General features: G+C 49.2%; 1 protein-coding gene across 5 annotated transcripts in view; it reads right to left on the bottom strand.

The window, feature by feature from the left end:
- Positions 1 to 15,546, bottom strand: part of Ralgps1 (Ral GEF with PH domain and SH3 binding motif 1) — a 244,145-nt gene that overhangs the window by 32,116 nt on the left and 196,483 nt on the right. For all 5 annotated transcript variants that reach the window (XM_085835005.1, XM_085835002.1, XM_085835004.1 and 2 more), the window contains 2 exons: positions 5,162 to 5,299; positions 3,140 to 3,233 (listed from right to left, as the gene is read on the bottom strand). In XM_085835005.1, coding sequence (XP_085691131.1) covers positions 3,140 to 3,233; positions 5,162 to 5,299 — 232 coding nt within the window. The remainder of the gene's footprint in view (positions 1 to 3,139; positions 3,234 to 5,161; positions 5,300 to 15,546) is intronic.

Raw genomic sequence — 15,546 nt, 5'->3', positions numbered from 1 at the left:
GCAAGAGGGAGAAACTCAGCCAGGCTTGAGCATTCTTGAGCAGCAGCACCCAGTGTCGTCAGGAGGCCATCACATCTACACAGGCCTGCAGGAAAGCAGGAGACCAAGCTCGGCTCTCCAAGGGAAGGCCCAGCTCCTGATGAACCCCGCTAAGCAAGGGAGCGACGGTGCTAAGAATGGGATTCCATTGCACACACGACTGCAGGGATTGTGACTGCTGAGTTTTCATGGTGTGCACTCGGAGGGTGGGTCCAAACATACACAACTCCCAGAAACCTGGAGGCTGCTGAAGCATGGCCGGGTGGGGGCAGGGCCAGCTGCATTGTCTTTATAACCTGAGGCGCAGGCAGTCACAGGGACGGCCTGGTCACAGGAAGCACCCAGACGCAGGCCTCTTCATGCTTTCCTGGCTCATTTATGAGTCTTACAAAAGTTGTTTTAGGAAGTATATTTTTTTTATTTTAACCTTTAACTATGTGTATGTATTCCTCTCTGAGGTGACGTGCATGTGTGTATAGGGGCCAGAGGCTGCTGGGAGAGGGTGTCGGACCCTCTGGAGCTGGAATTACAGGGAGATGTGGGTGCTGGAAAGTGTACCCTGTGTCTCATGTCAACTTGACACAAGCTAGAGTTATCAGAAAGGAGGGAACCTCAATTCAGAAAATGCCTCCATAAGATCTGGCTGTAAGGAATTTCCTTAATTAATGATTGATGGGGGAGGGCCCAGTCCATTGTAGATGGTGCCATCCCTGGGCTGGTGGTCCTGGGTTCTATAAGAAAGCAGGCTGAGCAAGCCAGGGGAAACAAGCCGGTAAGCAGCACTCCTCCATGGCCTCTGCATCAGCTCCTGCCTCCAGGTTCCTGTCCTGTGTGAGTTCCTGTCCTGCCTTTCTTTGGTGATGAACAGCAATGTGGAAGTGTAAGCTGAATAACCCCTTTCCTCCCCAGCTTGCTTTTGTGTCATGGTGTTTCCCTGCAGCAATGGAACCCTGACTAAGGCTCCCTGACAGAGGAGGAGGACTCTTGACCACTGAGCTCTCTCTGCAGCCCAGAAAGCAGGATTTCATGCAGTCAATAAATACTAACATAAAGAGTCATCATTCCTTCCTTGTATTTTAGCTTCCTTCTGTAATGCTGAATTAAATGTAAGATGTTTAATTAATAGCAAGGAGAGCAGTGTGATCCAACTGAGTAAATTCTGTCCTTGCATTCCTCCACTTACCCACCCTTTTCTCTGTATAAAGTTCCCATGCACTGTCAAGTGTTCAAATCCCTGCTTCCTTCATGCTGACCACGCTTTCTAAGTGGTAGGATTGGGTCGTTTCCTTAAACTGATGCCAGACAAACATAGAGAATGAGACGACACTGGTTGACCTTCTCGGTAGAGAACTGACAAGACAGATGCTGGCCAGGCATCAGAAGAGCAAGGTTACCAATGTCCTCAGGTCTTGCATCCTTGGCATCGAGGTGTGAGCTGGCCACAGCGCTCAGTACTCTGGCAGAATCACACACCCTGCCCTCGTCCTGCCACTTAGAAACAGGACCTCCTTAGAAAGAGGGCCTTCCATGCTGGGGGCAGGAAGGCAGCCCTCCTCCCTGGGTTTGCCCAGTGTGGCCCAACAAAGAGCCTTTATGAGCACCGGGCTGGCTGTTGTTTAGCACAGAGGGGTGAGGGTGAGGGGCGGTGCTCCACTTCTTCAGAATGGAAGGAGTAATTACTCATAATCTGCAGCTTGTCCAAGGATTGTCTCATGTTCACAAGTATTTATAGGCCATTTTTCTCCTTAAAGCGTATTAGTGCTAATGAAAAACTACTGTCTCTTTAATGGCAAGATTGGAACATGAATGGAAAACATTATACTAGAACCTAAGTGGGAATAATTTTGCACTCGAGGCCACTCTTCAGGAACAGCAAATGCTTTGTAAATAAAATGAGCTCTGTCTGTGATAGATGCAGACTGAGCATGACCTCTGGTCGGCATCCATGCTCCAGTCACCATGAGCTAGCATGGCCGGCATCCATGCCCCAGTCACCATGAGCTAGCACACACCTCTGCACCGTTCTTCATTTTGATGGATGCTGGGATAGCAACAATGAGGGCAGGGTGTCTGTTTCCCAGAGAGAGTGGAGCTTCTACTGGAGTGCTAAGAGAGGGTGAGTCTCCAGGCCCCACCCCACGACCTGGATCCACAGCTAGAGCTGTGAGCCACTGATGCTGCACTGGCCAGGTGGGGAGGTCTGAACAACAGTTCCCAAATCTGTGAAGTGATTGGTGGCCATGGTTCTGGGTCATTTTCACATACTGAGATGACACAAGGTCAGGTTTTCAACACAAGGCTGCAAGGGATTAGTAGTACTAGTTAAGAGGAGTCAGGGCAGCACAGTCACAGATCAGCAGTGAGATGGGATGGGAAAGAGACTCCGTGACAGTGACACTCTGGTGGCCAATGATCTATCACATGATGGCAGAGATTTGCCTTGATGTAGGTCAGAGAAAGCGATGAGTAGAGAGAGTATGTCCAGCTAAGATGGGCACCCAGAGTGCAGTTAAACCCCGCCCCTCTCTCAGATCCTGACTATGCAGGAGGCACACTCAGGTGCACCAATGAAGGGAGAACTGCAGGCCAGAGCAGGGTAGACAGAGATGCAGCAGGCCTTTAGGGATTTGCTAAGAAGGACGTTTCATAGAAGCATGGAGACTGCACCTGGGGCCCTTGGCTAGAGCCAGATGGAGAGTCCTGCAGAGAGCTGAGACGCCCAGGGACTGACTGTGCTATACATCTGTGAAACAGAATCTTGGAGAACACGGGCCTGAAGATATGACCAGCTAACCTACTATCCAATGCCAAGGGTCCCCTTGAGAGCCTGCATCACACATGGCTATGGAGTCCACACATGCTTCCCAAGCCACATGGGAAGGTGGACATACTGCCTTCCTCAGTTGTGGGGCCTGAGGGACTGGGGCAAAGGTAGGTATTGAGGGCTATACAGACAACATTGTTCTGGGGCCAGTAGTGGTGGGGCATGGAACTCTCAGGTCACTTCCCAGTCCCCAGTAAGGACCAGGTCACCTGCAGGCACCTGGGTGCTAAGGGCAACAGTGGACAGGTAGGCTGCTCAGGGTGGACAAGGACTTACTTGTAATTATCATCTTCTACAAACTTCTGGAGCTCCTCTATGTAGCGCACAGACTTCAGGTACTTCTGCACATGTGGCAGAGTAGTGAGATGATCTGCAAAAGTCGGAACAAAACTCAGAGAGGCTTGGCTGCCCCCGCCCAGGGGAGACTGACACAGACACACCTGGGATCCCGAGGTTGGCTCACTGTTCTTGGGGCCAGGACCTAAAGGAGGGTCAGGTCTGAATTCTGCCCTTGAGGAGAGTGACCTCAGAATCTGGCTGAGAGAGAGAAAGAGATATGCTAAGGCTGGGGAAAGATAAAGCCTTCAGAACACACTAGAAACATGTCTGTGCCCAAATAGATTTCCAGTGATAGCGCTGGGCTATCTCCTGTGTGCCATGAATGCAAGGCCACCTGGCTAGCATGGAAGTCCATCTCAAAGGTAGGCTCTGCGCATGCTGACAGACATCTGTTCTAGCCCTCACTCTGGTTTGTGTTGGACAAAGGGTGCTCCCACCCTACAAGGAGCGATGGTGGCAGTTGGCGAAGGTCCTGTTACTGAGAGATGGCAAGGCAAGGTTCTACTTCAGCCTGTGAGGCCTGTGCCACACTATGTCACAGCCTTCCTGGAGCAACTGGGCCTAGCCACTTCACTTTCCTTAGCCACTTCCTTGTCACTGTACTCCTGAGAATGGGGACAGCCATGAAAGGAGAGAGGCTGTGGGGAGGGAGAAGCCCTGGCAAGCAGCAGGGGTCTCAATCTTCAGGCTCCAGGCTCCTATAAGTCCTTCTTGCCGCCATCATCTCTAACACGAGCACAATGACACCTGCATCTGAGCTGGTGACAGCTGACACAAGTCCAGGGCACTGTGACACAAGTGCATTTCAGGGCCAGGCTGAGGGCCAGGCGCCATGTGTGGCTCTGTTTTCACATGTGAGCAATCCGTGAGGAAGAGGAAGTAACCTTTCAAGACAGTTAGACGTGAGCCTGTTCCCTGGTGTGACTCAGAGGCTGAGTCTGCTGCTGCTCTGCTGGTCTACAGACAACAATGAGGGTGGGTTCCAGAACAAGTGTGCTGCTGCGAGTGCAGGCCTCAGGGGAGAGCTGCCCTATGCTGTGGACCTATCTTGCCCCGAGACGTGGTGACCCGTGGTTTCCCTGTTCTCCTCCCAAGCACAAGTGGCCAGCAGTCTCACATCCTGTGTGACAGGCAGGACTCTCTTTTCTCATACCGCCTGGTGCACTGACTTTTATTCCTTTCTCCTGCAGTGAGAGGCCAGCTTACAGCTCTGTTCCTCACTCCCCGTCACTGCAGACCCTTGCCTCACAAGGGACTGAGGCACTGGACTCACAGTCAGCCTTCACACCAAGGTATTTTATTAAGGTCTTGTATAAAACCAGTGCCCATGTGGGTGGAATTCCGACTTCCAGCTAGGACAGCTCCAGGGAGCCTGCTGTCCTCCAGGCACCTGCTGTCCTGCTCCCTCTGCCATCGGCCATATGTAGCAGAGCCTGGCCAGCTGCTTACCGAATCATCGCCCCATTCCATTTCAGCCCACAGCTAGATTACATGGCCTGGCCGCCTGTGGCAGAAGTGATGTTGTGCCCTTTGCAAGTCTGGCTGACAAACCACCCTTGTCAGCTTCTTTCTCCTCATCTCTGCCAACCTAGTGCAGAGCCTATGGGAGGACTCAAATGGAAAAGTCACAAGTAGAAGGGATCTGGACCCAAGTCCACTTGAAGAAGAGCTGCCTGGAGCTTCCAACCAGGCTTCTCACGGATGAACAACTCAGAGCTAGCGAGACCTGGGACGTGCCACCTGCTAGACAGTCAAGTTGTTCCTCGTTGTACCTAAGGAACAGGGGCGTCTCGTTTGCAGTCTTTGGAAATACATATAAAGCCTAGCCCATGTCTAAAGCTCAAGACACCCCAATGGGGCTTCGTGGGGCTAACCTGATTCTTGGAGCTTTCTGGCCAACATGCCGGATCCAGACTGTAACGATGCAAGATTTTACAATTCTAGCAGTCAGGTACTAACCATAGCTACAGGAAACTTGTAAATCGGCAATGATTCGGAGGATGTTGTTCATCTGGTTGGATCGTTGTTCGTTTTCCATGATGCTGCCAGAGGCAGGGTATGCAGAATCAATGTAGATCAAGTCCAGAAGGTAGATTCCTAGGGTTAACGAAGATGCTGAGTTATGTTAGGGTACATTACAAAGCCGAGAGTTAAACAGGCTCCTGGGCACGAAGGCATAAAGGGCAACGTGTGGAAATGGAACATACTCTTTGGACTTGAATCCTAATTCTAACTAATTCATTCTTTGTGCTCAACTATACATCAAACATTTGAGCAACAACCAAAATGGATACGATGCTGGCAGACTCTAGCCTGTCTAATTTGCATAATCTTCAACAAGGTTTTGTACCTCTAATCAAATGGAAAATAACAGCTTATTTTTTAATGACTGGTGAAGTTTAATAACCAAGTCTAAGCTGTCATGCCCAGGAGAACAGCTTTTGTGGGTTTTAATTATTTCTTTAGCTATTTGTCTATCTGTCCCTGAACATGTGCATACATTCATACAATTGTGAATTAATGAAAGAACAGAAGAAGAATGAGATATTTCTCTATACAAACCAAACAAAAAAAAGCCCAAAAAACAAAAAAACAAAAAAACAAAAAAACAAAAACAAAAACAGCAGAAGGCAGAGACTTTTCCTGAGATCCTTCCCAAGAAATAAGATGTGAGTCAAGCCGGGCATGGTGTCGCACGCCTTTAATCCCAGCACTTGGGAAGCAGAGGCAGGCAGGATTTCTGAGTTCGAGGCCAGCCTGGTCTACAGAGTGAGTTCCAGGACAGCCAAGGCTACAAAGAGAAACCCTGTCTCGAAATACCAAAACAACAACAATAAAAAGAGATGTGAATCGAAGCCAGAACTAATGGGCAGTGATGAGTAGGGGTTGGGGGAGAAGGAGGAAGGGCAGGGCTTCTACATGGCTCTCCGCTGGCTGACTGCAAAGCTGCACTACAGACTATCTGGCGATAATAAAGAGAAGGGAATGGCGCACCCTTCAAGGTGCTCCCTGATCAACGCTGATTCATAATGCACGAAGGCCTGGGCAGGAGAAGCCATGCACAGTACAACTCAAGACAGAAGATAACCAAGACAAAGAGATATGGCTGGTGTGGATAAAGGCATGTCAACAGAGAATACATGAAATAACACCACATAAATTAAGGAACTACCAGGGATAAAAAGTGAATTTACAAAATGCTACAACTCTCCCTGCAGTGGTGGCACACACCATTAATCCCAGCACTCTGGAGGCAGAAATCTCTGATTTCAAGGCTAGCCTGGTCTACAGAGTGAGTTCCAGGACAGTCAGGGCTGCACAGGGAAACCCTGTCTCAAAAACCAAAACAAAGCACAATAAAAACACACAAAACAAAACAAACAAACAAAGGCTACAACTCGTGGCATGCTACAACCAACAGATAGCCTGATAAGTTCAAACACTCAATAGCATGGTATTCACATCCTCTGAAGTACAGAAAAAAATCCCTACCATTTCTTATGTGTGCACACATAAGAAACTTCTAGGTTAAAAATAGACCTAAAGTTACAATAAAATCTGTCTGCACAGCTTTAACAACTTAAACAAAAACAATACTTGTCCAAACCGCAGTGCTGCCCAAAGCTCTGCCCTTGAGTCCACAGCCTGCAGGCAGGCATCTGACGCCCTCCACGTCCACAGCCCAGGATTTTCAGGCTCGCCCTTACTCTCAGATTCTCCGGGGCTGGAGAGAGGGTGCAATCGTGTCCTACTCTTGCAGAGGACTCAAGTTTGGTCCCCAGCCTGTGACAGGCAGGTTGTGATTGCCTATAACTCTGGCTCCAGGGGGATTTGGTGCCTCTGGCTTCCGTGGGCACGTGTACTAACATGTACACACAAACATCGAACTTAATATGACAAGAATAAATCTTTGAAAAATGTAAGATTTCTACATTTAATGACTTTAAATGTAGTAAATCCTAAAGAGACTTTCATTATTAGAAAATGTTAGTTTATAATATCTAACTTTATCTAAATGATTGTACACTAAATCATGACAATTCTGTAATGTCAAATATTACAAATGGCAAATGTAATAGCATATAGTTATAGTTTACATGCACTGTATATATTTTTATATATTACATAATTGTGCAGTAAGACAATCCGTTTGAAGAAAAAATAAGAACTTTATTTTTTTTTTCCTTTTTGGTTTTTTGAGACAGGGTTTTACTATGTCGACCAGGCTATCCTGGAACTAGTCTATAGACCAGGCTGGCCTCAAACAAAGATTGACATTTCTCTACCTCCCAAGTGCTGAGATCAAAGATGTGCGCCACCATGCCAGGCACATATTCATTTTCTTATTTATCCTTCCAACTCTCACTCTGTAAAGGAGGAAAATGAAGCTCAGAGAGGATGTGAAATTGGCATAAGGTCACACCGCTGGGAAGTGACAGAGATGGGAGTGGAACCTCGGCTTCCTCCTCCATCTCAGGCTTCCTGCCACCATGGAGGCCCTCGCTCCCTCGCTCGCTCGCTCGGGTGCTGGGTACGATGAGTCACTCGTCTGCCTTTAAAATAGCTTCAATTGTTCTGGGAAACCGTTAGCTCACAGAAGCATCTGCTGGCTCCTCACAGGCCCCTGTCCGGTCCCTTGCCTTCTGATGGCACTGTTTCCTAATTTTTAATAATTAATAATAATTTTCCTTGATTAAACATTCTAAGTGTGGTGGGCTTGATTTCACAGATTCATTCTTTCTCTTGAACTCAGTTTTTCCTGCTCTTTAAAAAAAAAAAAAAGTGTAACTCAGTTGCCTCCCTGAGGATTCATGGCAATCCTGGAAATCCCATTATGGCTGAGACCACAACAAAAAGCATCCCCCAGTGCTGTGTGGGGATGGAGGGATGTGGGCCATGGCGTGGGGTGGTTCCAGATGCAGTGAGCAGACTCCAGCTTGGCTGACTCAGAGGCCGGCCAGCAGCTCGGCCCAGGAGCAGGGCAGGAGGTAGGGACTGAGGTTTCCTAGGGTCCCCTGGGAAGCCCTGTCCCTTCCTAGACCAGCACCTCTGGGAAAAGGAGACTGAAGAGATGCAGGGCTGCATACAGTCTCACTAGTGTGTACTAAGATCTACAACAGCTCTGCAGGATGTGCCGCCCATATTCATCCAACTGGCCTCCAGAGCAGAGTGGCCCTTGCTCACACACAACTCTACTTGGAGAGTCCCTTGTGTTGTGCCAAAGGGACAGTGTGGCCTGAGCCTCATTCCTGAGTAGTGCTCCAAAACCAAGGCCAGAGGAGCTGAGCATACCCCGGGGAGGGGCAGGGGCTCATTATTGTCTAAGACAGTCAGTTCCTAAATCCCCTCGGCAAAACACCCAGACTCTAGCACCTGCCTGCACCTCAGACCCTGAGTAGTTAGACTCATGTCACAGTGGTGAGGACAGGGTGAGTGACTGGGGACCAAGTCTTGTGAAGCTGGGCAGCAGACATCTACACTTTTGTACTCCCTCAACAGACAGGGCTATAGAAATGGTACGCTGTTGCCAACAGCGCTGGAATCCAGGGAAGCCTTTTCTGTTGTACTAGCCAACCACAGGAGATATTTCTAGGCCTGCAACATAAACCAGATGCTTGAATCCTGACAGCTGACTCCTCCCTGACAGGGCTCCTCACAGCCTGGGAGCAGGTCTAGGCGCATGTGCGTCCCCAGAGCAAAGTACACAGAGCTGCTTGGTAAACGTGAGGTGAGGAGACTGATAATCAGGGGGCATGTCTGTGTTACCCCAGACAACAGCCTGATGAGATGCTTCTCATGGCTCTTGTTCTATAGTTGAGGAAAGAGATGGTAAGATTGGGGGTTGAGGCTGTAGCTGTAGCTCAGTGGGTAGGGAGCTTGCCTCACAAGCACAGAGCTCTCTAACTTTGTTCACCCATGTTTCATAATGAAACCCTGTTCAAAAAAAAAAAAAAGATGGTCCTGACTCAGGGTTACTAAGCACTTAGGCCACCAGGAAACGATGGTCCCTCTTCTACAGGACAAAGGGAGTGAAACTAGAAGAGGCTACATTACTTTCTTGAGGCCACACAGGGGCAAAGTGGCCAAGGCAGGATCCACGTACAGCTCTGTCCAGCTGTCATATACGGCACCAGGCTGCCAGGAGTACCCAGAAGCCAGTGAGGCAGGATGGGGACATTTAACAGCTGAACTGGCGCCTAGGTGCCCAGGCTCTGGTTCTTTCTCCTCATCTCTACTTTGGAATTAACCTTCTCCAAAGGGGCTTGAAGGGAGGCTGTGGCTCCTCCCTCCTGTTACACATCCCAGGCTTGCCTGAGCACATCAGTCTCCGGCTTTATATCAGTGGCCCACCCAGACCTGGGGGCCCTGCCAGCTCTGCCACACAGACCCACTAGGAGTAGCAGAGGGGTGGCCATGGGAGGGATGGTCTGGCTACAACTGCTATAACCGTGGAAGGTAGGCCCCCAGACACCAGCCGCATGGGACCACCCAGTAGTTGGGCCAGTGCTGGGAGCCCATCTGGCCTGGGATAGTCAGCTCCTGTTCCTATTTAGACAGTGACTACAGCAGATGACACTGTGCTGTTGGCCTACTACCACAGATGGTAATTGGACCAGCCACTGGCTTTGGCTGCAGTGGGGATCGGTGGTGCCAAGGGACTGGGCTAGACTGTGAGGTACTGACACAGTGAGGGAGGCTTAGGTGATGGGAAGAACCGCTGCCCACCATGTAGGCGGGGGAGGGGACGTGCTGGTCTCAGGCTCCTTTACTCTCAATTGTCCACACACTATGTTAAGAAACTGAGGTGTCAGAGGAAAAAGGGGTAGGCCAAATTCCCACAGCTTCCAAGAAGACAGGGGTGGGAATTCAGGCCTGTCTTGACAGCAGCGCTAGGGGTAGGAACTGGGCTGGCCCAAAGAAGAGGATCCCGGCTTGAGCTGGGGGTGGGAGGCGTGCAGCTGTAGCCTCTCACCTGGGGGCACCATCACCCAACCATGCCTGCTCACAGACTAGCCTTCCTTTGAGGCACACGGTTCCCCCAACTTCACCTCTGCCCTGTGCCACCTTTGTGCCGGCTGACAAAGGCAATGCCTTCAGAGAGGACCCGTGCCTGGTGGAGCACAGTGGCTTCTGCAAGCTGGGAGCAGGCAGCCAGGCTGAGCCAAGGTCCATGGCTGGCCTGGAGCCCCACAAGCCCAGGGAAGGCTCACTGCACCTTTGTTCTTCCTGGCCGTCCTGTCTCACTTCCAGCCCCAGTCTGGTTTTGGTTTTTCTTGCACCGCTATCTTTTCACTATGGAAAATTCTGCTGTGTTGAGGGGAAAAGAAACCTGCCCGGCAGGAGAACACGCAGCTTTTCCATTTTACCACTTTCTATTTTCTCTTTCAAAGTCTGAGATGAAAGACTTTTTTCCACGCTCTTTCTGCTTTGCCTGAAAAGATGACTTTCAGAATTCAGAAATGAGGAGCTGGCCCCCAGAGCTACACTTGTGTGGTTCCACCCCATAAACCACCCTGGTAAATACCAAATGAAATAACAGAGTGCCTGCTCATTAGAGCTGTGTGGTTTGCTTTGGTCTTTAAGACAGCAGCAAGCAGACCCGCTGTCTGCGGGCAGCCCTGGCTCCCTGAGAGGAGGACGGAGACGATTGTATTAATTAATGCCTGCCAATTAACATCTATCATGCAAACTGGGAACTTCAGAATGAATCCTTATATAAAGTCTAGGCCTTATGGAAAGTTTGTGGCCTCTGACTGCCAGAGAGACAAATGTTTCCCAGGCTTTCAGCATGGGGCAGTCACGTGTCAGCTGGGGAGTAGACATGGTTTCCGGTGTGAGCACATGGCCTTGTTAGTAATTGCAAATGCACGTGGGCAGAGTCCCGTAGCCAGGACTGACCCCTGGGGCGCAGGAGAATGCCACCCCCTCCAGCCTCCCTAGGAAATGAGGGCATAGACTCAGGTACCTCAGGAGATCTACAGGTATGAGGAGGTGATGGCCGAGCCAGAGGCCCCTACCCACCCAGACAGCCGTGAGGCAGAGCAGGTCATAAGCGTGAGGGAGGCGGCCATCTGTGTACTGGTATTGGGTTTGTTTTGCGCTGGACACTGTGCTGTGTAAAAAACTTTCACTGATCTTTCATTAACTTTATTGGCAAAAGAAAAGAAGCTGATGCATTGCTCTGCCCAACACCCTACTCCCCACTCTTGGAAACAACCCCGATTTCCTTTGGGAGAAATCAGGCCTCCCACGCTCAGAACCCACGTGCTCAGTGGGTCTGGAGCAGATCCATCCCCTCTTCTGCCCAGGGAGTGAAAACAAATTCTATAAAATAACCATACTGAAGAGGGGAAAGCCTCACAAACTCCAAACTATCCACATATGATGCGGAGCTGTGTAACTGAGGGAAAGAATGCAGCTGCAGACCCATTAACACGTTAGATAAAAAAGGAAACTATTTATTTTATAGAAACAGAAAAACAAAAGGAGCACAAATAAAAACACAAAAGCAGAAATAACTTGAAAAATTTAAATGACATTTATGTGTTCCTGCGTGCCTGCACACGCACACTCCGATGCACATGTGGAAGTCAGAAGACAGCTCTTAGAAGGAGGCTCCCGCCTCCCGCCACACGGGCTCTGGAGATGGAACTCAGGGGATCAGCTGTAGCTGCTGGTGCCTGTCCTCACTGAGCCATCTTGCTGGCCCATAAAATTTTCTACATCAGAAGTGACAAATAAAGGTGATGCTTAATTCGGGGGGCGGGGAGCGATGGTGGAGCACACCTGCAGCCCCAGCACTCGGAAGCAGAGGCAGGCGGATCTCAGAGTTCGAGGCCAGCCTGGCCTACAGAGTGAGTTCCAGTACAGCCAGGACTACATAGAGAAACCCTGTCTTAGGAAACAAACAAACAAAGAATAAAAAAAATAAAGCAGTCAAGTCTTTAATATGTATGATTAAGGGGGAAATAAAAATTTAAAAAGATCGGCATACAAGTAGGGATGAGAGGGGAAATGGTTCCAAGTGTGCAGAGAAGTTAAAACAGTCGCAGCTTTCTTTTTAAAATGCCTTCGAAATATCTACAGTTCTACCCATAGACTTGGACTACTCTCAACCTTGGTCCACAAAGCTGCTTTTTGAAGAGGGCAGGCATCACTGGAGAGATGGGAACGCCAGGTGTGAGAGGCCTGCACTGCCTCTGAGGCTGTGCTGATGTCTGTGGTCCACTGCTGCTGGGGACCATGACTGGGTCCATGGTCCTGCTGCAGCTGGCAGTGCTGATGTCTGTGACCTGTATTACCACAGAAGGCCATACAGATAGATATCCTTGGTCTATGCTGCCACCTAAAGCCATGTTAATGTCCCCAGGCCATGCTACTGTTGGACTATGTTGGTGTCCATGACCCATCCTACCACCAGAGACGATGCTGAGGTCCATGGCACTTGTTGACACAAGGGTGGATATCAGTGCTGTCACCAGAAACCACGTAGAAGCCCATGAATCTCGCTCCTGTTGACTATGAAGGACAAGGAAACGTCTTCTGTACTGGCACTGATGACTGAGGACTCACATTTGAGAGAAACATAGGCTTCTGTGATAACCTCCCCTCCCCATACACCCACACACCCACACACACACGTAACAACCTAGAAGGAAGCCATCGAGGAGAACTTGTAAAAACTGTGGAGAGGAGGCTGAAGTGTGGCTCTCCATGGTAGGTGGCTCTAGCAGGGTGCGGGTAATGGGAAGGACTCACTTTTAAGGGCTGGCCACCAAGAGTGTGGCCATGTTCCAGTGACTGTATAGACAGCACAAACTGGACTTGGCTGGTGTTTTGTTTTGTTTTGTTTGATTCTTTTTTGAGCTACAAGGGTTAAGGGGGCAGACTTGGAAGTAAGGGTGACCAGGGTGCATTGTGTAAAATTCCCAAATAATCAATACAAATATGTTTGAGAGAGAGAGAGAGAGATCAGAGAGAGAGAGAGAGAACTCAGCCCTCGGCAAGATACCTGTATCTGCACCCCCCATCTCCTCTCTGGCTCAGGGCACACTGTGGAAGAGGGGTGGAGAGAACAGTAAGAGTGAGAGGACAGAGAAGCCCTGTGCCACGCTGTCTTCTGACATACATGTCTATGGCACACAAACTCACAGCAGCTAAAGGAATCCACAACACAAGATCAAGCCGGCCAAAATCGTGGCACAGACAGGAGAGGACCTGCAGGCTCCACACCACACTGAGGAGCTCTGGTAGTGGGTAGCTGCTGGGGAGGGAGAAGAGTTCTCTATTGAGGGCGTCGTCTCTGTAGTTCCCATGCTGCAGTGGATGGCTCACCCCACTCACTCCTGGGCAGCACCGCATGGGCTTGGTGGGTTACTTTAAAAAACTTGCATGAAATTGGAAGAGGCTGTGGAGGGGGAATAAAAGGAGGATCTGAAGGCAGAAGATGTGGGTAGATGGGCTCATATTTCATTGTATATATGCATGAAACTCTCAAAAATAAGGGAAAAACCAAACAAGATAGATGAAACTAATGCTTGATAGAAACAAATAACTTCTTGAAGTTGTGTCAAGAAGATACAGTAAACTCTTTAATAACCAAAAAAAAAAAAACCTTTTCAATAACTTAAAAAATTGAGAAAGTTGCTAAAATTGAGAAGCATGACAACGACTTGATTCCTAACACTCATCCATAAAGCCTCCTGAGGAAATCGGACACTATCCCCACAGCTTCAGAGCACAAAGAAAGCCACAATGATCTGCAGTTCTTTTTTAGGACTGGTATGTCTGTTGTGGTAAAGCCTGGCAGATTTGGCACAAGGGGCCATTGAGGCCACCTAAAGAATGAAGAGACCAGATGATAGCGCTTCCCACAGAGCCATAGACCATCTAACAGAAACCCCAACACCAGCTATGAGAAGCCCTTTTTTGAGCTGTTGGTCAGAGATGTCCAAGAGACTCAAAATATTAGAGCCTACTGCTGTTACGTTTGGTTGCCCCTCAGAGGTGAAAGGAAAGTCCCTATTGTTGAAAACACCATACAACTAGGACACAGGAGCCAGGGGACTCAAGCTGGATCTTACTTGACATCTTTCTCCACAGGGACTAGCTTTCCTGGTACCAGAAGGCGCCATGCAAACTTCCAACAGGCCTGCCCAGCGGTGCCACTTATGAACCATAACCATGAGCATCACGGCATAAGAAGCCCATGGTGCAGCAGACTCCCACCTCAGTGTTGACCAACAGCTCCCAAGCTGCTCAAGAGGGAGATCACACCCAGGTTACATCATGGTTCTCAGAGGAGACTCCACAGCCACAGGAGCACTGTACTGGACGTCCTTTCCATCTGAGCTGCCGCTGAGCTTTGGAAGGATGGATCTGACACAGGTGTGCCATTTAGTACTGAGCACTCCATAGTGTTTTACTCTCTCCATGGTGACAAATTGTGGTCTCTGTTAGTTTTGATTTTAATTATGAAAGTTTTGGGTTCTCACCTAGGAAGTCAGACACTGGGAGACAGAAAAGACAGAAAGGGAACCCGCACCTATCACTTAGCATGTGCACATCGGCCCTGGGGAGCTCAGAGGACAGCTGTCAGCCATTGTTATTTCTCTTCTACTGTGTAGTCCAGGGATGGAACTTGGGTACTCAGGCTTGGCAACAAGCCTCTTCCATACCAAGCCATCTTACCACCCGCCCCTTCCCTTTATTTCAATAAGGTGGATTACTCAAAGAAGGAGCAATAAGCCTGGGCATTTTCACATCTAATTTTAATAATGTAGTATAAATTTTTTCTATTATACCTCAGTTGGTTATCCTAAATTGTCTCACTGCATAATTGTTATAGTGGCTAATGGTGTTATCTGTAAACAGTGGCTGTGCCATGTGCGCCTTCATTACTTCACATGCGCTTTCTTTGTCTCATCCCACTGACTTGTGCATCAGCCATGAGAAGACACGCTTCAACATCAGCAAGACTGTTTAGTTTTCTCCCTCCATCCCTCCCTCTCTCCCTCCCTCCTTCCTTTCTTTCCTGCTCCTTCTTTTGTTACAGCATGGATACCATGCTCACAGGTCAAGGCTAGGTGCAGCCTGGCTCTACAGTCTTCAGATCCACCACTGAGGTGCACAAAACAGGCCTCAGAGAATTGGAGCCAACTGGAGCCAAAGCTGAGAGTGTATTTGCATGCATGGCTCTTCTTCTGACCCTTAACTTCTGCTGCGGGATGGAAGAGACTAGTTCCCCCAGCTGGCACCACCCCACTCCACAGCCACCCTGTGGGGGCAGCACTGGCCTGTCATCTCTAAGCTAATCACCCTCCTTTCTCTGAGTGCTATAAAGA

Source organism: Mus caroli, unplaced genomic scaffold, assembly GCF_978045245.1.
Source record: "Mus caroli unplaced genomic scaffold, Mus_caroli_1 scaffold_2, whole genome shotgun sequence".
NCBI classification, from domain to species: Eukaryota; Metazoa; Chordata; class Mammalia; order Rodentia; family Muridae; genus Mus; species Mus caroli.
This window is presented reverse-complemented; position numbering and strand designations above follow the sequence as displayed.